Genomic DNA, 25142 nt, shown 5'->3' on the forward strand with positions numbered 1-25142 from the left:
GTAGAAAAATAAATACAGACAATAGCATCATTCATACAAAAACATACATATTTATGAAATAATTTAACCATACTAACATTACCATTTCACCTACTTATTACCATGCAAACAATTATTACATACGTTGAAATCCCACTTAACACCCCTGCCCCCTAATAGTCTTTTCCAATGCCCTGGGACAATGGATAAGAGACTGGATCCGATGCGGTACGTGTTTCCACACGGACCAGTATGCTGACGGACCAAGGGAAGATTTGACTGGGAAGTTTTATTGCCGACTACGGAATGTATATTAAAGCTGTCGCAGTGGGTACCTTCACAGTTTGCTACGCTGGTGAGTAAGTAAAGTGTTGAATGAAAGGTGACGTTGTAATTTCGGAACTAGTGAGAATTACCGGGTGAATTGTTTGGAACTGCTGTGGTGCGTGCTGGGAAATGTAGTGAAGGATGTGATGCTGTGTGTGATAGACGGCGGCTACACTTTGGGAACAGAGGGGGAAAACTGCTCCGTTTTCACAGTATTGATGACGTGAAAAATAATAACGGTAACTCCATTGAAATGATTCAAAACTAAAGTAACGAGCCAATTTTTTAAAATGTAAGGAGTAGAAAGTACAGATATTTGTGTAAAAATGTAAGGAGTAGAAGTAAAAAATCGCCATAAAAATAAGTAGTAAAGTAAAGTAAAAATATCAGAAAAATCTACTTGAGTACAGTAACGAAGTATTTGTACTTCGTTACTTCCCATCTCTGGATTTGGTAAATAGAATATTTTTCTAATATTTATGGTAATGGATAAAATTTAATGAAAAACAATAGGTTTATATTCCTAAAATAAGCGGAAACTCTCTTTCCCCACTTATTCTAACAAATAGCAGTGACATCTTCAGGATCAGAGAATGTTTTGTGACTTTTTGTACACAGGTATTGTTACACCTGTGAGACACACACCCCTCCACGCTGCTCCCACTGCTACGACTGCAAGGTCTGCGTCCTGCGGCGGGATCACCACTGCGTCTTCTTCTGTCGGTGCGTCGGCTTCCGCAACTACCGCTACTTCCTCAGCTGCTTGCTGTTCGTGTGGTCGGGGCTCCTCTACGCCATGGTGATGAATGCGGAGGTCTTCATAGACATAGATATCCATAATAAAGGCTAGATGTCTTACGGCGGAGTCTCAAACGTCATCACCGGCGGCCATCTTGCCTCAGGCAGGCTTTCTGTTGTGCTCTGTGGTACCTAATGTAAGGTGAGTGATCAGCACGAACACAAATACTCTTACCTCACGGAATTCTTGACGGATTTACAAACAGTTTGGTTTCTTACAAACATTATGAACGTGGCTATTATTCTTGATGCTTGAACATGTCGAAATTGCAGATTTTCTTGTCGAAAAATGACTTAATCGCGCAGCATAGTTGTGCATCACGGCTACTTGCGCAAGTTATCAAGGCTGAGATTATTAGTCAATTATATAGGTTTTACTGACACCAATAACGATTGTATGACAATTAATCTTTGGTGTAAATTACAATCTTTGTGGATGTGGTTGTAGTTATTAGTTGGCTAATAACAATAATCTGAGTGTTGTTGTATTTTCATTATTAGCCTAACGTTAGCTGGCTAATAACAAGAAGCTGCGAAGTGAGACCTAACGTTAGTAAGTTAGCAGCTAATGTTACAGTTTAGCTAGCTGCTAACGTTAACAAGCAACTTTACATCAGTGGAAGAGGCAGAATTTAACATGATTTCCAATCGATTTCGTTTGTCAACACATCTTACATTATGTTACAGGAATTTGCTGTGTTTATTAAAAGGAAGATGCCAGACTTTTGCTATGACATAATAGTATTACAAGATTGTTGTTGACTCAAAGCTTTTATAAGTTTGTATTAGTTTCATTTGGACAACTTAAAGATGGTGTTGTGCCAAACATTTTCAACTTTCCAGCTCATCTTCAAAGGGTATGTGTATCATTGAAATTTAATCACATATTGATATACCAATCTTATACACCGTGAATTGTTGTTGGTCACTTTTGTTTTTGTTTCTGCAGGTTATATAATGTGTAAGCAGGAGGAGAAGATCTTCCATCCCCGTTTGCTGACATTCCTGCGCTAGTACATGACCACAGCTACCTTCCTGTCCGCTTTGATGGCCTTGTGGACAACTGTCTCTTGTACATTACACAGAAGCTCAATAAAACCGTCCTTTTCAAAGGGCATTAGCCAAGCTATGTTTTTTGGGTCATTTTTTAAATCTCTGTCTTCCATGTGTATACCATCACAGTAGTGTAGGTGGGGATTTCAACATGCTACATCTATATATACTTGTGAAGGGGACTATTGCACCAATTTTAATAACAAATAAATGTCACTTTTATAATGGTTTAAAAATAGGAACTTTTGTGTAATTACCCCTGATACATAATCCAAATAGTCTACATGAAACTTCAAAGTGTTACCTTTAATATGAAACCTGGATTATGCTTCTACACCAAGAGGTTGCCACACAATAAGCCTTTTTTGTCAGTATTTCATATTTTATTATAACAATAATATTCATATTATAAAAGTATGTATGTAAATATAAATAAATTAGGACTGTGAAATAATTAATCACACCCAAATAAAAGTGTTTATTTATATATATATGTATATATATATATAAATATGTGTATATATATATATAAATATGTGTATATATATATATATATATATATATACATATTTTTATATATATATATATACATATTTATATATATATATTTATATATATATATATATGTATATATATATATATACATATTAAAATATATATATATACATATTAAAATATATATATATAAATATGTATTTATACATATTTATATATATATATACATATTTATATATATATAGGCATCTATATAGATATCTATCTATATAGATATAGATATATCTATATATCATGTTGCCATTCAGTACACTGAGTTTTAATAGCATATATTGATTTAACATAAATACCTTGTGCATGTGTATATTTATTGCACCTGTATGTTCTATTCAATGTTCTTTTCATATGAAATTCCATGGTTAAGTGTGCAGTGTCATAACTACATGTCTGACTTTTGTTTAACAAACCAAACAGTTAGACAATTGAGGAAGTTATGGTTATTTAAGTACATGCGCCTTTAAAACACAATGTTACGAATGAGCGAGCTGCCTGTGGCAAGATGGCCGCCACGTGCGGACGTCGACCCCCATTGGCCAGCAGCGCGGACGAGACATCTAGCCTTTATTATGGATATCTATGTTCATAGACGTCCTAAAGGAGGGCGTGACTCTGCACAGCATCCTGCTGCTGCTCGTACCCTGGATCATGCTGGTTTCTAGTGATGGGCAAGTGAAGCCTCATGAAGCAATGAAGCTTTCCAACGCAAAGTGTTGAAAAAAGTTCATTACTCGATGCTTCATTCATCTCTCACTAGTGACATCTGCTGGTGAAACTGTAAAAGCCTTGTTACTCAGTTGGATCATACTTCCAAATATCAGGAAATGCAATATTGTCACAAAGTTTTCATCAAACTCATGTTTAGTAAGAGGAGAATCCTATTTAATTATCATGTTTTAATGATTAAAATGATTTGTAGCCAATCTAATCCTTGACCATCAGTGGTTTTCTTTTATGTCATGGACTTATTAGACAATGAAGATATGTGTTACTTTAATGTATTGAGAACTGAGTGACTGTTGCTGCAGACTCTGTATACTTTGAGCTTGAAACTTGCTTCCTTAAAGACAGAATTTGTTTAAAATCATCTCTTCCTAGGAGTTCTAGTTCTGATTCTTAATATTAAGTTACACATAGAGTTTGCCTCTTCTAATGGCTTTTCGTCTGGTTTTGATGTGTGATTCTGATGCATCTCCTGATTAAACAAAAGAAAATATAGAAATTTCTGGATTTTAGGTTTAATTGTTTTTATTTAGGAATAGGACTTTTTTCACTGTTTCAGGTTGTGATTGTGATCTGTCATCTCATAATACTCCCACATATGAGAGGTTTTTCTCTTTTTTGACAGCTCCATTTCAACCACTGCTGATGAAAACAGTTCTGCTGATACTAAACCACCTACTACAACCCACGATAAACAGGATTCATCGCGCTTTTATTTTGAAAACCGACACGCAAAATGAAGCAGTCACGTGACCAATGCAATGCGAGGCCTCGTTTGTTGCCAGTCACGTGGTTTTCAACAAGACAACACAGTAGAGGTGGGCGATACCGGGATTTTTTAATCGATCCGATACCAAGTAAATACTGGGTCAGTATCGCCGATATCGATACCGATACCGATACTTTTTACATTTAAGCTGCACTTGCCTGTTGCTTTTTTTCTATAAAGTTCTCAATCGTGGAATAAATAAGAGATTATCTAATGTTAGCTTATTTTAGCTAACAATTTTTAATGGGATAAATGTACTGGGTTTTTTCAAGGTCTTAACTACACTGTCTGAGTAATATATGATGTATAATGAAGTGCTGCAGACGATGACCACTGTTATCTACCTGGATATTCTCTGGAGGACTGAAACGCTTGGGTCAAAGATGTCTGTCTGAGGCTGGAGGCGGGTCTTTGGTCTCTCTCTCCATCCAAGTCTGAGTGAGCACTCACCCAGCAACCGGCAGCGCGGTTGTCTGTGTGACGTAGTGCTGAGTGGGCAGGCCAAGCTAAGCCTGCGCGCTGATTGGCTGGCGCCGCTGAGCCATGTGACTGTAGGAGAGGGGAGGGGGAGCAAAGTGCTGTTACACATATGGGGAAACTGGTGACTCCGCAGCAGTCAGCGCGCGCGAGAGAGGATAAAAAGTATCGATCTTGTTAAACGAATATTGTTCAATATAAATACCAGCGTTGGTATCGATAGTATCGATCCTGGGATCGATCCGCCCACCTCTACAACACAGGCCTCGAAGCGGGGCTTCATTGACACGCCCCCTTATTACTCGGTACAAGCCTCGAAGCCTGGCTTCAGATAGCCCATCACTACTGGTTTCAGGTTACTTTAAAGTTTCAGTTAGATTTGCTTCCAATGACTTTAAACTTATTTTTCTGTACAAATAATTTAAATACAAATTATATTAATATGAGTTTTTTTCTTAGGCCAGGTCTCGGCGCGGGCCTTCGCCTTTGCCTACATCGCTGACACGTGTGTGGTTAGTTCTGCACCGCGGTGAAGTTAGTTTAACGTTGGATATTCGACAGACATTCAAACCGCTTCTTCCTCCGGTTAATTCTCTTCTCCCCCACGGGAAAACCTCTCCTTTTCTCCGGGTACACTGCGATCGGAGGAAGCCGCTCCAACACTTCCAGTGCACCCTTATTAGAGACTTTGCAGTAAATTTCACGGCGAGTGAAAACGGCTACATTGTGTACCAACTTCCTGTTTTCAAAATAAAACTGTAGGCTTAGATTTTGAAGCCCAGAAGCTGTCAAACTAGAATATTTATATTTGTTGTATTTACAAAAACATTATACATATTTAGAGATTTCATATTTAAACTAAATGCTGTATCTCATTAAACCAGTCTAGTACCATGATTTCTCATAAATTTTGTGTCAATCCATCACAGAAACTGGAACGTATTCAGCAAAACTGCCAATATCTACACATAGATACCTGGAAGCAATTGAGCAAAAATGCTAATATTTCATTATAAAAATTAATAAAAAAATATTAGAAATTTAAAATGTAAAAATAAAGGGCGTAACTTTTGCAGATGATGGAGTGCTATGATTCAATATTGATTTTGAGTCAATTGATCACATTACCTGGAAGCTATTGAGCAAAAATGCTAATATTTCATTATAAAAATTAATAAAAAAAATATTAAAAACTTAAAATGTAAAAATAAAGGGCGTAACTTTTGCAGACGATGGAGTGCTATGATTCAATATTGATTTTGAGTCAATTGATCACATTACCTAAAAACTATTGAGCAAAAATGCTAATATTTCCACATAGAAATTAATAAAAAAATATTAAAAACTTAAAATGTAAAAATAAAGGGCGTAACTTTTGCAGACGATGGAGTGCTATGATTCAATATTGATTTTGAGTCAATTGATCACATTACCTGGAAACTATTGAGCAAAAATGCTAATATTTCCACATAAAAATTTATAAAAAAAATTAGAAATTTAAAATGAAAAAATAAGGGGCGTAACTTTTGTAGACGATGGAGTGCTATGATTCAATATTGATTTTGAGTCAATTGATCACATTACCTGGAAGCTATTGAGCAAAAATGCTAATATTTCATTATAAAAATTAATAAAAAAATATTAGAAATTTAAAATGTAATAATAAAGGGCGTAACTTTTGCAGATGATGGAGTGCTATGATTCAATATTGATTTTGAGTCAATTGATCACATTACCTGGAAGCTATTGAGCAAAAATGCTAATGTTTCATTATAAAAATTAATAAAAAAATATTAAAAACTTAAAATGTAAAAATAAAGGGCGTAACTTTTGCAGACGATGGAGTGCTATGATTCAATATTGATTTTGAGTCAATTGATCACATTACCTGGAAACTATTGAGCAAAAATGCTAATATTTCCACATAGAAATTAATAAAAAAATATTAAAAACTTAAAATGTAAAAATAAAGGGCGTAACTTTTGCAGACGATGGAGTGCTATGATTCAATATTGATTTTGAGTCAATTGATCACATTACCTGGAAACTATTGAGCAAAAATGCTAATATTTCCACATAAAAATTAATAAAAAAAATTAGAAATTTAAAATGAAAAAATAAGGGGCGTAACTTTTGTAGACGATGGAGTGCTATGATTCAATATTGATTTTGAGTCAATTGATCACATTACCTGGAAGCTATTGAGCAAAAATGCTAATATTTCATTATAAAAATTAATAAAAAAATATTAAAAACTTAAAATGTAAAAATAAAGGGCGTAACTTTTGTAGACGATGGAGTGCTATGATTCAATATTGATTTTGAGTCAATTGATCACATTCCCTGGAAGCTATTGAGCAAAAATGCTAATATTTCCACATAAAAATTAATAAAAAAATATTTGAAATTTAAAATAAAAAAATAAAGGGCGTAACTTTTGTAGACGATGGAGTATTATGATCCAACACTGATTTTGAGTCAATTGATCACATTACCTGGAAGCTATTGAGCAAAAATGCTAATATTTCATTATAAAAATTAATAAAAAAAATACTAAAAACTTAAAATGTAAAAATAAAGGGCGTAACTTTTGCAGACGATGGAGTGCTATGATTCAATATTGATTTTGAGTCAATTGATCACATTCCCTGGAAGCTATTGAGCAAAAATGCTAATATTTCCACATCAAAGTTAATAAAAAATATTAGAAATTTAAAATAAAAAAATAAAGGGCGTAACTTTTGTAGACGATGGAGTATTATGATCCAACACTGATTTTGAGTCAATTGATCACATTACCTGGAAGCTATTGAGCAAAAATGCTAATATTTCATTATAAAAATTAATAAAAAAAATACTAAAAACTTAAAATGTAAAAATAAAGGGCGTAACTTTTGCAGACGATGGAGTGCTATGATTCAATATTGATTTTGAGTCAATTGATCACATTACCTGGAAGCTATTGAGCAAAAATGCTAATATTTCATTATAAAAATTATTTAAAAAATATTAGAAATTTAAAATGCAAAAATAAAGGGCGTAACTTTTGTAGACGATGGAGTGCTATGATTCAATATTGATTTTGAGTCAATTGATCACATTCCCTGGAAGCTATTGAGCAAAAATGCTAATATTTCCACATAAAAATTAATAAAAAAATATTAGAAATTTAAAATAAAAAAATAAAGGGCGTAACTTTTGTAGACGATAGAGTATTATGATCCAACACTGATTTTGAGTCAATTGATCACATTACCTGGAAGCTATTGAGCAAAAATGCTAATATTTCCATATAAAAATGAATTAAAAAAATATTAAAAGTTTAGAATGTAAAACTAAAAGGCGTAACTTTTGCAGACGATGGAGTATTATGATCCAACACTGATTTTGAGTCAATTGATCACATTACCTGGAAGCTATTGAGCAAAAATGCTAATATTTCCATATAAAAATGAATTAAAAAAATATTAAAAACTTAAAATGTAAAAATAAAGGGCGTAACTTTTGTAGACGATGGAGTGCTATGATTCAATATTGATTTTGAGTCAATTGATCACATTCCCTGGAAGCTATTGAGCAAAAATGCTAATATTTCCACATAAAAATTAATAAAAAAATATTTGAAATTTAAAATAAAAAAATAAAGGGCGTAACTTTTGTAGACGATGGAGTATTATGATCCAACACTGATTTTGAGTCAATTGATCACATTACCTGGAAGCTATTGAGCAAAAATGCTAATATTTCATTATAAAAATTAATAAAAAAAATACTAAAAACTTAAAATGTAAAAATAAAGGGCGTAACTTTTGCAGACGATGGAGTGCTATGATTCAATATTGATTTTGAGTCAATTGATCACATTCCCTGGAAGCTATTGAGCAAAAATGCTAATATTTCCACATCAAAGTTAATAAAAAATATTAGAAATTTAAAATAAAAAAATAAAGGGCGTAACTTTTGTAGACGATGGAGTATTATGATCCAACACTGATTTTGAGTCAATTGATCACATTACCTGGAAGCTATTGAGCAAAAATGCTAATATTTCATTATAAAAATTAATAAAAAAAATACTAAAAACTTAAAATGTAAAAATAAAGGGCGTAACTTTTGCAGACGATGGAGTGCTATGATTCAATATTGATTTTGAGTCAATTGATCACATTACCTGGAAGCTATTGAGCAAAAATGCTAATATTTCATTATAAAAATTATTTAAAAAATATTAGAAATTTAAAATGCAAAAATAAAGGGCGTAACTTTTGTAGACGATGGAGTGCTATGATTCAATATTGATTTTGAGTCAATTGATCACATTCCCTGGAAGCTATTGAGCAAAAATGCTAATATTTCCACATAAAAATTAATAAAAAAATATTAGAAATTTAAAATAAAAAAATAAAGGGCGTAACTTTTGTAGACGATAGAGTATTATGATCCAACACTGATTTTGAGTCAATTGATCACATTACCTGGAAGCTATTGAGCAAAAATGCTAATATTTCCATATAAAAATGAATTAAAAAAATATTAAAAGTTTAGAATGTAAAACTAAAAGGCGTAACTTTTGCAGACGATGGAGTATTATGATCCAACACTGATTTTGAGTCAATTGATCACATTACCTGGAAGCTATTGAGCAAAAATGCTAATATTTCCATATAAAAATGAATTAAAAAAATATTTAAAGTTTAGAATGTAAAACTAAAAGGCGTAACTTTTGCAGACGATGGAGTGCTATGATCCAACACTGATTTTGAGTCAATTGATCACATTACCTGGAAGCTATTGAGCAAAAATGCTAATATTTCATTATAAAAATTATTTAAAAAATATTAGAAAAAAAAAAAAAAAAAAAAAGGGCGTAACTTTTGTAGACAATGGAGTATTATGATCCAACACTGATTTTGAGTCAATTGATCACATTACCTGGAAGCTATTGAGCAAAAATGCTAATATTTCCATATAAAAATGAATTAAAAAGTATTAAAAACTTAAAATGTAAAAGTAAAATGCATCTTGATCACTATGAAACAAATTTTCATTTCTATTCTCTTTGTAAATAAAATATTTGACAATACTGTTTAGTATCAACTCAGCTTAAAAAAAAAAAAAAAACTCCACACGTAATAACATCAAATTGCATCAGCTTAACTTCACAACCAGAACTCCAAAGCTGCTTCCATCTTGTTGGAATCAATGGGACATAACCCCATTTTATATCCGCCCAATCTGACTTCCCATTACAAGTCCTCCTAATCGTGAGGTACTCCTCACGATTAGGAGGTACTGCTTACAACTGAGAAAAAGTTTATTTTTGTTATGCACTTAACATCTAGGTCCCTTGTTTCCACTGGTTATCAAACACATTTGCAAAAACCCGCCACAAATATGGATTTATGAAGGAAAAATAGTTATTCATCATCACCTTCTAAAGATCCACCTGCAAGATGAGGATTAGCTTTTACAATGATTGCATGCTGTATGCATTAAAGGTAGTAAGACCAATACAGAAGACACAGTTATGTCAACAGAGTTGGATAATGTAATAGCTTATGTCCATCCATCCATCCATCCATCCATCCATCCATCCATCCATCCATCTTATTCCGCTTATCCTGGGTCAGGTCGGGGGGGTAGCAGCTTCAGTAGGGAGGCCCAAACGTCCCTCTCCCCAGCCACTTCGGCCAGCTCCTCCGGAAATATCCCAAGGCGCTCGCAGGCCAGCTGTGAAACATAGCCCCTCCAGTGTGTCCTGGGTCTCCCCCTGGACCTCCTCCCGGTGGGACATGCCTGGGACACTTCACCAGGAAAAGACGTCCAGGAGGCATCCTAATCAGATGCCAGAGCCACCTCAAGTGGCTCCTCTCGATGTGGAGGAGCAGCGGCTCTACTCTGAGTCCTCTCCGGACGACCGAGCTCCTCACCCTATCTCTAACGGAGAGCCCAGACATACTACGGAGAAAACTCATTTCAGCCACTTGTGTCCTGGACCCAAAGCTCATGACCATAGATGAGGGTAGGAATGTAGATCGACCGGTAAATCGAGAGCTTTGCTGTTGGCTCAGCTCTGTCTTCACCACCACAGACCAGTATAGCGCACGCTTCACAGCAGACGCCGCACCAATCTGCCTGTCGATCTCCCGCTCCATCTTCCCCTCTTTCGTGAACAAGACCCCAAGATACTTTAACTCCTCCATTAGGGGCAGTACATCCTCCCCAACCCGGAGAAGGCACTCTACCCTTTTAAGGCTCAGGACCATGGTCTCGGATTTAGAGGCACTGCTCCTCATCCCGGCCACTTCATACTCGGCTGTGAACCGCTCAAGAGAGCTGTAGATCACGCCCTGATGAAGCCAACAGAACCACATCATCTGCAAATAACAGAGATGCAATCCTAAGGCCACCAAGACAGATCCCCTTAACACCTTGGCTGCGCCTAGAAATTCTGTCCATAAAAGTTATGAACAGAATCGGTGACAAAGGACAACCTTGGCGGAGTCCAACCCTCACCAGAAACGAGTCCGACTTACTGCCAGCAATGCGGACCAGGCTCTGACACCGGTCATACAGAGACCTAACAGCCCCTATTAAAGGGCATGTACTCCTTACTCCCGGAGTACCCCCCACTGGACCCCCTGAATCACCGCGGTGTTTCCTGCGCGTCTCCGCCTTCTTCTTCTTCCACCTATTCCTGCTGTTTCGAGGTCAGACCACCAGGGAGTGGAACTCGTCTCGCCGCCCGTACAACCTGGGTCTCCTCGGCAACCTGAGGCACATGTTGGGCCTTCGCTGGTACATCTGCTGGCTCTCCCCGCTCATCGCATCACCGCTCCCTGGAGACGGGATTACCTTCAAGGTCACAGGATCCCTGGAACCCTCCCAGTGGCATGCAGAGGTCTGAAAAGACTTATTGGTGATGGTTAACGCTGATTGTTGGATTTTCAATCTGTTAGGTTTTTGTAATTTTCTGCTATTTTCTCTGTCGGGTTTTGCTGTTTGAATGTGTATTATTGAACTATTTGAATTGAAGTATTTTGCCTTTTTAATTGTTTTGTATTGCAACTCCTGTTTTGTAATATTCACTCCGGAAATGTTGGTCGGAACAGTTTTTGCTGTAATTTCTTTTTCAGAATCTAATGTTTGATTAAAACTACAGAAATCAGCGATCCGCCTGTTTTATCTACGGATTATTTGTAACTTTTAACAAGAGAGTAACAGTTGTTTAAACTTTGGTCATTTGAGAAGCAACTTGGTCATTTTACGTTAGTTCCTACTTATAAAAAAAAAAAAAAAAGTTCTTTTTTATATTATTAGTTTGCCTAAAATTTATCCCTAACTTTCACAAAGAATCCTCAAGGGAAAGTTTTTCTCTAAAGGTCAGTTTCTGGTCTAAATGTTAGTGCAGGAATATTCCCCTGTGATAGTAAAACTGCCTTTTTTAAGGCAAGTCACAGCCTATATAAATTCAACTAGAAACCAATCAGCATACTTTCGTCTGCTTAATAAAAAAGAATGCATTTCCCAACGTAGATTATATTCTATTACATAAACGGTGGGTCCTTCACAGTCTCTAGAAAAATATAATTCCACTGATACGACCAGTAATGCGGTATTGGAGAACTTCAGATGCTAGCTTTTTATTAAACTCTGCAATCTTAAAGTTTATTGATAGTACTTCACTTATATCTTCAGTTAAATCCCCCTTAAAAGTTCTTCTTTTTTTTCCACCATGATAGATAAAACAGTCATTTTGTATAGCAGTATATGCACCATTGTTGTTACGTATACTGCTGCACTATGGGATAAAGAGCTGCATAAACATTCTGTCAGTTTTTATGGTTAATCTGACTGACAAAAATAGAGGGACGAGATCTTCCAGACTAGTAGCACTCTGTCTCAGCTCCTTTATCAGAAATCGAGCCAATTTTCTTTCAACAACTCGATCTTTATGTCAGTAAACAAGCAGCATGTACGTCTACAGCTAGAAGACACCAGGACATCTGACATTTTATGAGTTAAGTTGCAGAGCTACTGAGTTTGTTTGAATTTTGTGACCAAACAAGAATAAGCAGTTGCTGATTGAAGAGCACCAGCACAGTCATGTCCATTTGTGGTTCAATTAAGAAAACCATCCTAAATATGCTTTACCAAAAGTTACCAAATCTCAACAAAGGTATAGTAAATCATCAGGGTTAGAAAGAAGCAGCGCTACCAGCCTTGGAGGAGTTATGAAAACAGCCAACATGGGTCAAGTCTGAGTGGAGGGGGGGTTACAACATCCAGAAAACGTATTGAAATAATGGTTTTGGCAACATATAGGCCTATAAAGGCTGTTGTCACAGATATGAGGTGAAGTTTCTCCCCATCAAGGTACCTCTCTGGAAATTAGGGCAAGTTTTTACAATGAACTTTATGAACAAAGCTATGTATAACACTTTTAACACATCAATGAAAAACAAAATGTATAGGAAATATATTTTCCAGCTGAAAATCTAGTCACATAAATTTTTTTATTATAATAAATTATAATAAAAACCCATACAGTTGCAAGATGTAAAAGCCTAATATAAAGGAAGTGACATAAAGTTGACAGGAGTATGTCAAATGTTGCAACTGTCCCCATTCCCAATATATGAGTGGACAGCTTTGCAAACTGCTCCATAAAGCTACAGACATGCACATGATGTCTGTGTTGCCATAGCAACAACTAATTTCATTTTTCCAGTGGAGGCAAGAGGGCATTCCATCCTCATTTATACCCTCAACTTTCAATCAAAGAACCCTTAACAGCTGCAAGTGTGACTTTACTGGGAGTGACACTCCATTGTGAAGGGGTAATGCCAAGGGGGCGGTCTTAAACTAATAGCTTCGCTACATGTAGCGGCGCTACTGCCCATCACTGGAAACTATGTAATGATAATGATAATAATAAATAATAACACACAAAAACAGTATAACAATACGCCTGTTATTATCAGAGTAAGATGTTGAGGCTGTAGAATGATAATCCCTATGGTCTAATGTAATAAAAAAAAGAAAAACATTTAAGGCAACAATAATAAACTCAACCACAACTGGGACCGAACCCGCAACCCTTTGAATCGCAGCTATTCAGCTTACCCTCTACGCTATCAGCTCGCAACATGTGACACCCCTCCCAGTCTGCTACTTGAGCTATCAAATCCTGACTTATGGGACGCTGAAATGGACTTAGACTGCCACCCAGTGGCTATAGTAGTCACATGTTTTTCACGCAATTCGTGAAACACGGGGAGCGTGAGTGAAGTGTCCATTTCCAACCAGCGCCCACTCTATTCTTGTTTTTCATGTATGAGACGATCAAAGCTCTCATTGGATGAATAAATAAACTGATAAGTGGAAAGTCCTGTGCTTTGCGTTCACACGAAGCATGCAAGGTTTTGCAAGTAGGAAAGCCTTCCTGTGGTCTTAGCAAGATCTTTTGGCATTGTTTTGAAATGACTTTTTGCAGGCTGTTACAGAACCTGACAAATCCCTGTAGATTCTTGCTAAGACTCTTAACAAGGTACTCTGAAATGTATTCAATCTTTGAGTTGTATCACCAAAACAACTTCTGTATTAGCAGGAGTATGAAACAATGCACAAATTTTAGCAACTTCCAATAGGGAGTAGGGGTGTGTTACTGGTAAGCATCCTGCTATCTTTATCATACAATTATCCTACAAAAAAACAAAAAAAAAAACCAAAACAACAACCTCAAAGATGGAACAATGGAATTGATGATGCCTCCAACTTTAGAATGGAAATGATCAACCAGCTTATTTACTGAGTAACAGGGTCCCACCTGTCGCTCAGCCACCTGAGCGACAGGTGGGACTTACTGTAGGTAGGGGGGCCCGAGCAGCACTGCAGGGAAGGCAGGTTTGAGGAGCAGCTGAAGGAACCAGTGTGAATCCAGGAAAAGTATCTCTTGTCTGACTTGGTAGTACCGAGGGGAATGCCAGAGCAGAATCTGAGCAGCATGGATTCAGAGGCCAGTCCTCAGAGCACAGAGACAGGCAGGTGAGCAACCCAGAGCTCAACGAACTGAGGGAGACAGGAGACAGGTTAGAATCAGAAATCCAAAACATCAGGTTTCAGAGATCTGTCGACTGCACAGAGGCCTAGGTAACGGTTTAACACTGTGGCGTCCTTCAGCTGACTGAACGCTCCTCTTCAGCTCCGCTGAGCAGTCTCAACGAGCAGCAAGTCCGGGGCCACGCCAACCTGTCAGCAACAACCAACTGTGGAAGAGAGTAAACAGAGCACAGAAACACAGAGCCCTGACACCTAGCAGATGGAAAGCATAGTCAGAGAGACAATTAATTCTATGGCTTTTTGGTTGTACTGATGTGTAACACGGGCTGCATGGTGGAGCATTTAGTAGCGGTGTTGCCTTGGAGCAAGAAGATCTTTTACTGGCTAGGGTGTGCATGGAGTTTGCATATTCTCTCTGTGCCTGTGTGGGTTTTTGAGCATTTGGTTAACTAGTGTCTCTAAATTGCCCTTTGGTGTGTGTTTGAGGTTGTTTGTCTCTACGTTGCACTGCAAGGGACTGGGGACCTATCCAAGATGTACCCAGCCTTTCCCCCACAGGCTGCTAGATAAGCCTGTTGGATTTTAACATATGTACTCTCATATGAATTCATCTAACCTCATGTAGAAAGATTAGCATACTAAGAAAATGTATTGAATAATTTTGTATTAGTTACTCCATTATTTGTGTGTAAGGACTTAAATGTGATGTTGACTTTATCCTCCTCAACTTCTCTGTTTTATGACCCATAAGGAAGCCCCCTACAGCTGGGGGTTTTATGGCCGAGGGATTTACATCACTGAGGAAGGCTCAGATATAGGGTTTGCTGCATGTTTACAAAGATAATCCTTCCTCAGCCGAATTGGGGAAAGAAAAAAGCAGGATATAGGTGATGTCTAAGGTGAAGCTTCAACGTTTAAATTTGATTGTGAGAGTCAGATCACATTATTGGGCTGGTCTTGCCCTTTGGGTTTGTAATGGGATCTCTACAAACATCTTGGTATCAAAAAAAGTGTTGGATTTCAACTTATTGAACCAGTTCTCTTCTGATGCTTCACATCAAACACACAGAGGACATGGGATGTGTTTTCAATAGGCCCCATCATGACCCTGACTGAAAAACAGGAGAAGATGGATGATTTGCAATGGACATACATTTTGTGGTACCTTCTCCTTTCTGCAACTAAATGGCATTCCCTGGAAAGTCTACATCCATTGTTCTCAACTTAATGATCTTAGAGATCAAAAAGAGAACAATTTTGCTTTGTTGCTTTTTTTTTATATTTATATAAATAGTGTGTGTTCTATGCTTTACTTTCCTAATTATTTTTGAGCAATTTAGCGATTTTTGTAGAAAAACTTTTCTTATCAGTGAGTTTTACTTTCTTGTACTGTATTTTTACTTTTACCGGTACTTGTTCTTTAGATCTTTTAAACAACTCTGAAATCTCAGTCAACACACAACTACTAGCCTGGTAAAATGCAGTAAGTACTGGTCTTCCATAAATTAATGTTCCTCTGGGTAAAATTATCATGTATCCCATCTAGACTACTATACAAAATATTTGCATAATAGACGTAGGCTCTGTTCGAAAACCTAGGACGTGTCCTCCAAGGACGCGGTCTACCTAGACTGGATCCTTCGAAGTCCTTGAAAATAAGGAGACCGGAAGAGTTTTGGCTGTGAATTCGACCAGGTCTACCCTTCGGCGGGTTTTACCGCCATATGCTCTGTTGCTTAGCAACCGTGAACGTTGACACACAAAGCAGGAAAAGAATGAATACAGAAGTTTTCAAAAGTGTTTATTTATTTCCTTTTTTTTGTGAAGTGAACAAAGACTACACTAACAAGAATCCAGAGTGGAATAAAGGTTCCAACCACCGGGAGCAGGAACAAATAAAATCAAATGTAATGATAGAAACCTTAGTCAGTTAAATAACCTGCTGCTGTCATTTTGCACATCTCTGATGTTGCTGCTATTTTCAAATATCCATTACTGGAAAAATGTCCATAGCTGCATATTGGTTATTTATTCTCCAGCTTTATATTGTTAAAACACTTTACAGAATTTCATTGTTTATATTTTAACTCTTCCCTATCATGTTATTCTTATACATTTTTCTAAGGTCCACATTTGTGTGACCATTTTCAATAATCTTTCTGCTGCTGTAAATTTGCCCATTGTGGGACAATAAAGAGATTTTCTATTCTATTCTATAAAAGGGGTAGAAAGATATAAGTAAATCTAAACAATTTATTTATGAAAAATATATCTGCAAAATCTATAATATTCAACAACAAAAAATACGAAGTTAAGCATATTGTGCAAAACAGCAATAAAAAGATAAATATCCTATCAGATTTATAGTCCCCACCCTGCAGATATATTAGAATCTGTCCTTAAATTACAGCCAAACCCATTAAAACAGTAACAGATAAAAACCTTTAGATAAACCAAACATTACCGCCACATATCTGACTCAATAACCATTAAAACAACTATTTTCATTCATTTCAGACGGAACTATTCACAGACTGGATTATATTAAACTGAACTTCCAATTTTCACCACTGTTCGGCGCCAAGTAACCTTTCCTCTGATCACGGAGCTGCTTGGTCTCGCAATGAATTTTGGGTAAACCAAGGATAGAGAAGGATACATCGGACCCGCCCTTCAAATCGGGCTAAAAGAAGGACGCATTTTAAGGCCGCATAACGAGGACTCTTGGAATCCGACCAGACCTCGGCGCCGCGCTATGACGTAATCGGCCTTCGAATCCGGTCTTCTAAGGATGCATCCTAGGTTTTCGAACAGAGCCATAGAGTAGATAAATACTTCAGTTATTGTGGCCATAATGTTTTTTTTTTCAGCCAGGAGATGGCAGTAGGCTACAACTTACAATTTTGACTTCACTGGAGAAGAACAACTGATTTTTTTGTAGGTTTAAACACTTATTTTCACTTGTGAAAACCTGAAGAGCTAAGTATTACTTAAATTAGGGACACTAATTTAAGTAATTTCAGCAAACCAAGGTAGTTGTAATCCTAAGCATTATTCAGAGAGTTATCAGTACATATATCTTAAAGTTGGAGGTTAGTTTCAACCCCTGATCTCTATTTATTCACTGGATTACTGATTGCCTGATGGTAGTACGGGGTTAAAGTGAAGTAACCACCCACCATATTGGTACTCCCTTGTTAGACCGCTGGCAAAGTAAATAATACGTGCGCTACAGCATCGACCAATGATGTTGTTCTCATTTTTATATATATGTGTGTGTGTGTGTGTGTGTGTGTGTGTGTGGGATCAAATGTTTTGAGTTGTTTACATGCAATACATTATACATAAGTTTTTAAAATGAGCAATACAACAAACACTAAATGTCACACCACAAAATGTCAATGGTTAATTTAGTCAATAACTTCAAGTCATTCAAAGGTAGCCAGACTAATGTTACGCTACATACTAAACTATAGTATACATCGGCATCTTTAACGATTTTCTTGCCTAACACATCCAGTTTTGTGAAAATTCCCACAGACAGCAAACACTTGTTTTCTCAGCCAAATGCTACACATGTAAGCATTTTAACTGGGAAGTGGGGGTTGCCAGCATGGCGGATGGTGGCTTCACTTTTTCAGGCATTCAGCAATCAAGTGAATAAATAGAGATCAGTGGTTTCAACAGGTGAAAGTTCTGCTAACTTTTGTCTTTTTGTTGTTGCAAAATTGGCTTTAAAGTTATAGGCTCAATGTTCTTGCAATGTTTAATTTTAACTAGTGGTATGCATTGTTTTTTTAAATCTAGATTGATCTAACTGTATTTAATCTAGATTAAAATGGCTCATTTGAATTCTGCCAAAGGCAATCATAAAATGTGTACAACAGAAATTGTAATGAACTCAGAATATAAGACCCAGAAATCAAGCAAAACAGACAGTGGAATAATTAAAAAGCGTTTTTTAAAACTCAGGCGGATCTGCGGTGACTATGGCATTGGAAGCAGGAACGTCTATTGGAAAGAAACACAGATTAGGGAATTGTGACGGATTGACAGAGGATGATTATGAATGCATGAGTCACTAACCTGGTTTGACAATGCACTCCTGTGCCAAAGGACGGGGATGGTTCCTGGCGGTTGACTGAACAGAAGCAGTGGGCACTGCCAGAGAGTTCAAGTCATGGAAGGCTGTAGAGCAGACAGGAGATCAGATCCTGTAGGATCAATATTATTTGAGGCTTATTTGTAGTTAAGGAAAAGATCTATTCCATACTTGGTAATACACACAGATGTGGCATGCACATAGTGAATGGTAGCTTGATGGTGAGCAAAAGACTAGAGAACAGTTTATGTGTAATGATATATCAAAGAGCTAAGCTCTTTAAGCTGCTCTATATTTTATAGAGCAGGTAACCTGACCAGGCATAGGATATAACATCTGCATATTCATTTCTGCTGCCCACAAGGTGTTGTTAGAGTTTCCAGCTTTGTGAAGAAATGGCCACTTTTTTTCACAGAGTAAAATGGAAAGTGGGATACCATACAGTGCTGTGTTATAGTATTTTTTTTGTCAAATGTAAAGAACATTGTAAAATTGAGATATATAAAGTCAGACTTGGTCTTGTCAAACATATATTTATATCCATAATTATATCTGTAAAATATCCAGTTAGAAGAATAACACTTTTCTTCTAGGTAATAAAACAGATGACATAATATTATAAGCATGCTAATGTCTTGTGTTGTGTCTTTTCTGTTTGTTTTTGCCGCATTCACAACCACACTCCCCAAAAAAGGATAATAAAAGTATTACTGATCTAATCTAACTTTAAAATCTGCTGCAATATCAATTTATGTAGCAACATCTAGAAATCTACATGAGCGGATGCAATAAAGTTTTATAGTGGTTGCAGCAGTGAGCACTCATGAAAGGAGTGCTTTAACTTTCACTTTTGTCCAATTCAGGTTAAATGCCCTGCATTCTGAATCAATTTTTCTCTTACCTAATGTTTTCGCCATTATTCCGTTCTCTCTATACAGAAGAGGATTAGGGCCATTCAAAAGAAAAAAAGACTTTTCAATTCTGAGTTTTTCTCCCTCAGAATTCTGAGATTAAAGTCAGAATTCTGAGAAAAAAGTCAGAATTGAATAGACTATTATTTTTATCTTTTTGAATGGCCCTAATCCTCTTCCGTATCTCTTTAAGAGGGGCGGCTTTAAGATATTTTTGCTCGGTGTTGCCAGATAGGGGCACAGACCCAAAAAGGGTGGAACATTGTCGCGTTATATGTGTGCATGAAATAGTTACTAATAGTTAATAATGAAAAAACTTCATAATTAAGGAACATTTTATTGCAAATGTCCAACTTTAATAAAAAAAAAAAAAAAAAAACACTTATATGAAAATACTCTCTGGTATTGTTCAGGGGGCCAAATGTGGAGGCAGGCCGGATCCGGACCGCGGTCCGTGGTTTGGGGACCACTGCAACACAACCTTGTCACTCCTAGAGAGAACCTCAACATTTTCATCAACATTTTCATCTCTGTTTCTAAATCACACAGCATGGCTGGTCTCATAGGCCTGTACATCTTTCCTTTCATTCTTGTTGATACTCTTTTATCACACTAAACACCTGGTACCTTTCCCCACACATCCCACATAAACCATCTTGCTAGATCTTTCTTAATATGTTCCCTGCTCTCACCCCAGATCATTTGAATACATCAAATCACATGAATATTCCTCCCTAACCTCACTGGTCAACCTATACACATACCCTGTCCAAGGCAAATTATGAGCAGCGTTTGTTCATGCAAACAACAAGAACCACATAAATAATAAACATTTTGGGAAAGACATTATTGCAAATTTTAATAAAATAAAGTCAAAAACATAAAATTTCGGTTTTATATAAAAAAAGATATATAAGCTAAAACTACTGTGGTATTCAGATATTGCTGAAAAGTTAATAAATGTAAGTGTCCTTGGAGCTGATGGCTGGCTTTATTGCTCATTTAATTCACCTGTCTAACTCTGCCCAGTTCTCATTACTGCTCACCTGATCAACCTGCTCCTGCCTCTATTTAAGGTGCTTGCATCCAGTCATCGAAGCCAGATTATTCTTGTTCTCTCTAGCCAGTGGTGAGAGTGTTTTCATAGTTCTTTGGTGTTTCTGATTTCCTGATCCTGACCGGTTCTTTCTCACAACCACTGAGCCTGCTGTTCCCGCCTGGTTTGCCTTAACTGTCTTTAAACTCCTGGATCTCTGAACCTGCTTGTTCCTGTTTCGATCTGTTTGCCTGACTTGGCTTTAGACACTTGCATGTTCTCCGGGGCTACAACATCTGGGACACTGTGGGCTGTGCCCACCACATCTGGTTGGCATCCCACCGACTGGATCCTACCTCCTTCTCTGGGCTTGTACTGTAACCAGAGTTTCCAGCCTTAGACATCATAGCCACTTCTACTGCAGATCCACAATTCGTGTTTAAATTAAACACTTTTTTAGTAATCTCACTTTCTGTGTGGTCTAGAATACTGGGTCTTAAAATCTAGAAGACTGCTGTAAGGAAATACAATATGTATGTTTGTCATTTGTATCCCTTCCAATGAAAGCTTTTAGCCAGTATCTTTCTTTAATTTATTCAATTTAAATAATTCTAGATGTGATGCTTTTTCCCTGTGTTTGTTTGGTAGGAGCTTTAATTTTCTTTTTCCTTGGTGTTTTTCTGGGAAGCTCTACATAATATTATAAGCATGCTAATGTCTTGTGTTGTGTCTTTTCTGTTTGTTTTTGCCGCATTCACAACCACACTCCCCAAAAAAGGATAATAAAAGTATTACTGATCTAATCTAACTTTAAAATCTGCTGCAATATCAATTTATAGCAACATTTAGAAATCTACATGAGCGGATGCAATAAAGTTTTACAGTGGTTGCAGCAGTTAGCACTCATGAAAGGAGTGCTTTAACTTTCACTTTTCAGGAAACGACCACTATAAGTTATGTTTTAAGTAAGCTCTTACACAAGAACACATGACCTGAAAGATTAATGCAGACCAGAGAAATAAAACTTGTCTGTTACTGTTTGTAATAAATCCATTAAATAAATCCAGCAGTGTCAATTTTATGAAGCAGTTGTATGTGAGCTGTTTTATCACACAAGAGGAGTTAAAGCTACAGTGTGTAATTTTCAGCGACATCTAACGTTCAGACTGCAGACCGCAGCAACATGAACATCTCCCCACCACCGCTTCTCCCCCCTAACAGTACGGCGAGCGTTACGGGACAAAATGTCTTCCACGACGTCCGCATCACCTACCTTCTCAAGTGATGAGGTTTGTTTACATAGATCATTTTAATACTGCCATCTATTGTTTAGTACCGTCTCAGTTCATCTCTCTCAACTTGCCGTAGTTACTTTCGAGCGTAATGGGCGATCTCGCAATCGCTAGTTTGTTGGCTCTGCGCTGCCGTAGCGCAAAGATGTCTGCCTCCATGGCTGCGAGACCCGCTCCTATGTAATTATAAATAACGAATTCTAAGGCAACGCAAATAGTAAGGTTAAGAGGCTGAGCTTGTAGATGATGATAAATAACATAGTTATGTATAATATATTACATTTCTGACTGTATATCCCTGTAATTATTACACACTGTAGCTTTAACCAAATTAAATATTTACAATTAAAATTATGACAAAATATTATTAAAGAGATCAGTAGAACATTCCAAGACTCATTTTCCAAACCTACCGATGTGTAGAGCTAAATTATGTAGAGCTTTTGTAATTTTTGTATATTTAGTAAAGTGGGTCTGGTCAGGTTTTATTTTCTTTTAAACACTTTTTGTACAAGGTTATGTGGTTCTTTGTCTTGGCCTTTCATTGGTTGCCACAATGAGTCAAGTAATTTCCCAAACCTCCTACATAAGGTGGTTGATGATGATCCGATACAACAGGGGTCCCCAAACTTTTTTCCTGTGAGGGCCACATAACTTGTCCCTTATCTGATGGGGGGCCGGGGTCAGTTTGTAACAGAAAAATTGTGACGATAGCAAAAGTGCCTAAATTTATGACGGGATTTATGTCTTTATGACGGGATTCATAGTGTCTCCGCAGGTTATATTCTTTGAATACCGCTGACGCCTCTTCATAGATGAGACAGACAGCCTTTTCTTTGCATTAAACAAAAAAATAATAATTTGTCCAATTCAGGTTAAATGCCCTGCATTCTGAATCGATTTTTCTCTTACCTAATCTTTTCGCCATTAATCCGTTCTCTCTTTACAGAAGAGGATTAGGGCCATTCAAAAGAAAAAAGACTATTCAATTCTGAGTTTTTTTTCCTCAGAATTCTGACTTTTGTCTCGGAATTCTGAGAATAAAGTCAGAATTCTGAGATTAAAGTCAGAATTCTGAGATTAAAATCAGACGGAGCCCGCTCAACTTCCGGTTCAAGAGACTAATCCTCCACTCAGGTCAGAACCCGGTCCGTCGCTTCCTGAAAAGTTTTTTGGCATTCCAAGTAAGTGTAAGGGATTTTGGTTCCAATGTAAACTCATTTTTGAACATTTGCCGTCCAGTTTCCCTAACGACAAGAAGAAAATTGCCTTTATTCTGTCTCAATTGTCCCGGAAAAGCCCTCGAATGGGCGGAGGCCAGATTCTCTTCTGAATCTAGCTTTGCTTGTACATTTGAACAATTTATCCAAGAGTTTTCACAAGTATTCAACCAAGACACTGATAAGTCCACTGAATCTTGTGTTCTTTTGGATTTCAAACAAGGAAATAGATCTGTAGCCAAATGAATCTGCGCTCAAGAGCGCTTATTTCCATGCACTAGACAAATCCATTAAGGATGAGCTGGCCACTATCGATGAGCCAGCAACCTTGGAAGAGCTCATAAGATTAACAATCCGCCAGGATAACAGATTGCGAGCCAGATTCAAGTCCAGAGTTAGAAGCCATGTTTTTTCTGTTTCTGCCCCAGCAGCTAAGACTAATGACACCTCTCTTCTTTCAGTGTCCTCTGAGGCTGAGTCCAGATCTATGAGCCGAAATCAACCTGTATCTGATCCTGTATCTAAGACTCATTACGTCTCTCCTTCCACAGAATCCTCTGAAGTAGAGCCTATGCAGATCGGTCATACCAGGCTCACAACCGAGGAGAGGCAAAGAGATTTAAGGGGAACCTTTACATGTATTGTGGAGAACCTGGTCACTTTGTTTCTACCTGCCCAGCTAAGGTAAAAGCCGGGGTCCGCCAGAGGAAATGAGGAGTCTGGCAGACCATCTTCAATCTGAGAAATCTCCTCGACTGCTGTTACCTGCAACTCTGTTTCTCACGGATCAATCCCTCACCTTATCTGCTTTGATAGACTCTGGATGTGAGAAAAATCTAATAGACTCTAGTCTGGTTCAACAATTGAAAATAGAGACCACTCCGTTGAATAAACCTCTTAGAGTCTCAGCTCTCGACGGAAAGAAGTTACCTCAGGTTACACACCAAACTAAGCCGCTCAAACTATTAATCTCCGGAAACCACAGAGAGACAATATCCTTTTTTGTATTTCCATCTGCCAGTTCATCCTTAGTCCTTGGATATGAGTGGCTTGAACTTCATAATCCAAACATAAACTGGTCTAAAAGACATGTTGAGTCTTGGTCTGCATCCTGCCATGTTTCCTGTCTCCACTCAGCAGCTCCTTCGATTCAGTCTCCGGCCAGTCGTCAGGAGGCTGACCCGCCTGATCTTTCTTTAGTACCATCTGACTACCACGACCTGGCACCAGTTTTCAGTAAGGTCAGTGCACTTTCTCTTCCCCCACATAGACCATATGACTGTGCTATTGACCTGTTACCTGGGGCTCCCCTCCCTAGCAGTCGACTCTATAATATCTCCAAGCCTGAGAGGGAAACCATGGAGAAGTATATAAATGAGTCCTTAGCCGCCGGTATAATTCGGCCTTCCTCATCTCCTCTCGGGGCCGGTTTCTTCTTTGTGGGTAAGAAGGATGGATCTCTGCGACCTTGTATTGATTACAGAGGTCTGAACCAAATAACTGTTAAGAACAAATACCCTTTACCCCTGTTAGCATCTGCCTTTGAACCTGTCCAAGGAGCCACTGTTTTCACCAAATTGGATTTAAGAAACGCCTATCATCTCCTCAGAATCAGAGAAGGAGATGAGTAGAAGACTGCATTTAAAACTCCTCTAGGGCAATGCGAGTACTTAGTAATGCCTTTTGGTTTGACCAACGCCCCTGCCTGTTTCCAGGCCCTGGTTAACAATTTTCTGAGGGATTTTCTAAATATCTTCGTTTTTGTCTATATCGACGATATTCTGATCTACTCCAAGAACATGTCTGAACATAAGAAACACGTCCGTTTGGTTCTTCAAAGA

The 25142-nt window shown here is 37.4% G+C and overlaps 1 protein-coding gene across 1 annotated transcript; it reads left to right on the top strand.

Annotated features, from left to right (window-relative positions):
- Positions 1-924: 924 nt before the first annotated feature.
- On the top strand, positions 925-11585 carry LOC119774257 (probable palmitoyltransferase ZDHHC24; the record flags this gene model as incomplete). The annotated part of the gene is made up of 4 exons (XM_038271684.1): positions 925-1132; positions 3301-3370; positions 5138-5194; positions 11335-11585. Coding segments are annotated over 4 exons (586 nt in total), but the record flags the coding sequence as incomplete, so codon positions are not given.
- Positions 11586-25142: the final 13557 nt, after the last annotated feature.

This window comes from Cyprinodon tularosa, unplaced genomic scaffold (assembly GCF_016077235.1).
Source record: "Cyprinodon tularosa strain WSP-4 unplaced genomic scaffold, ASM1607723v1 ctg806, whole genome shotgun sequence".
Taxonomy (NCBI): Eukaryota; Metazoa; Chordata; class Actinopteri; order Cyprinodontiformes; family Cyprinodontidae; genus Cyprinodon; species Cyprinodon tularosa.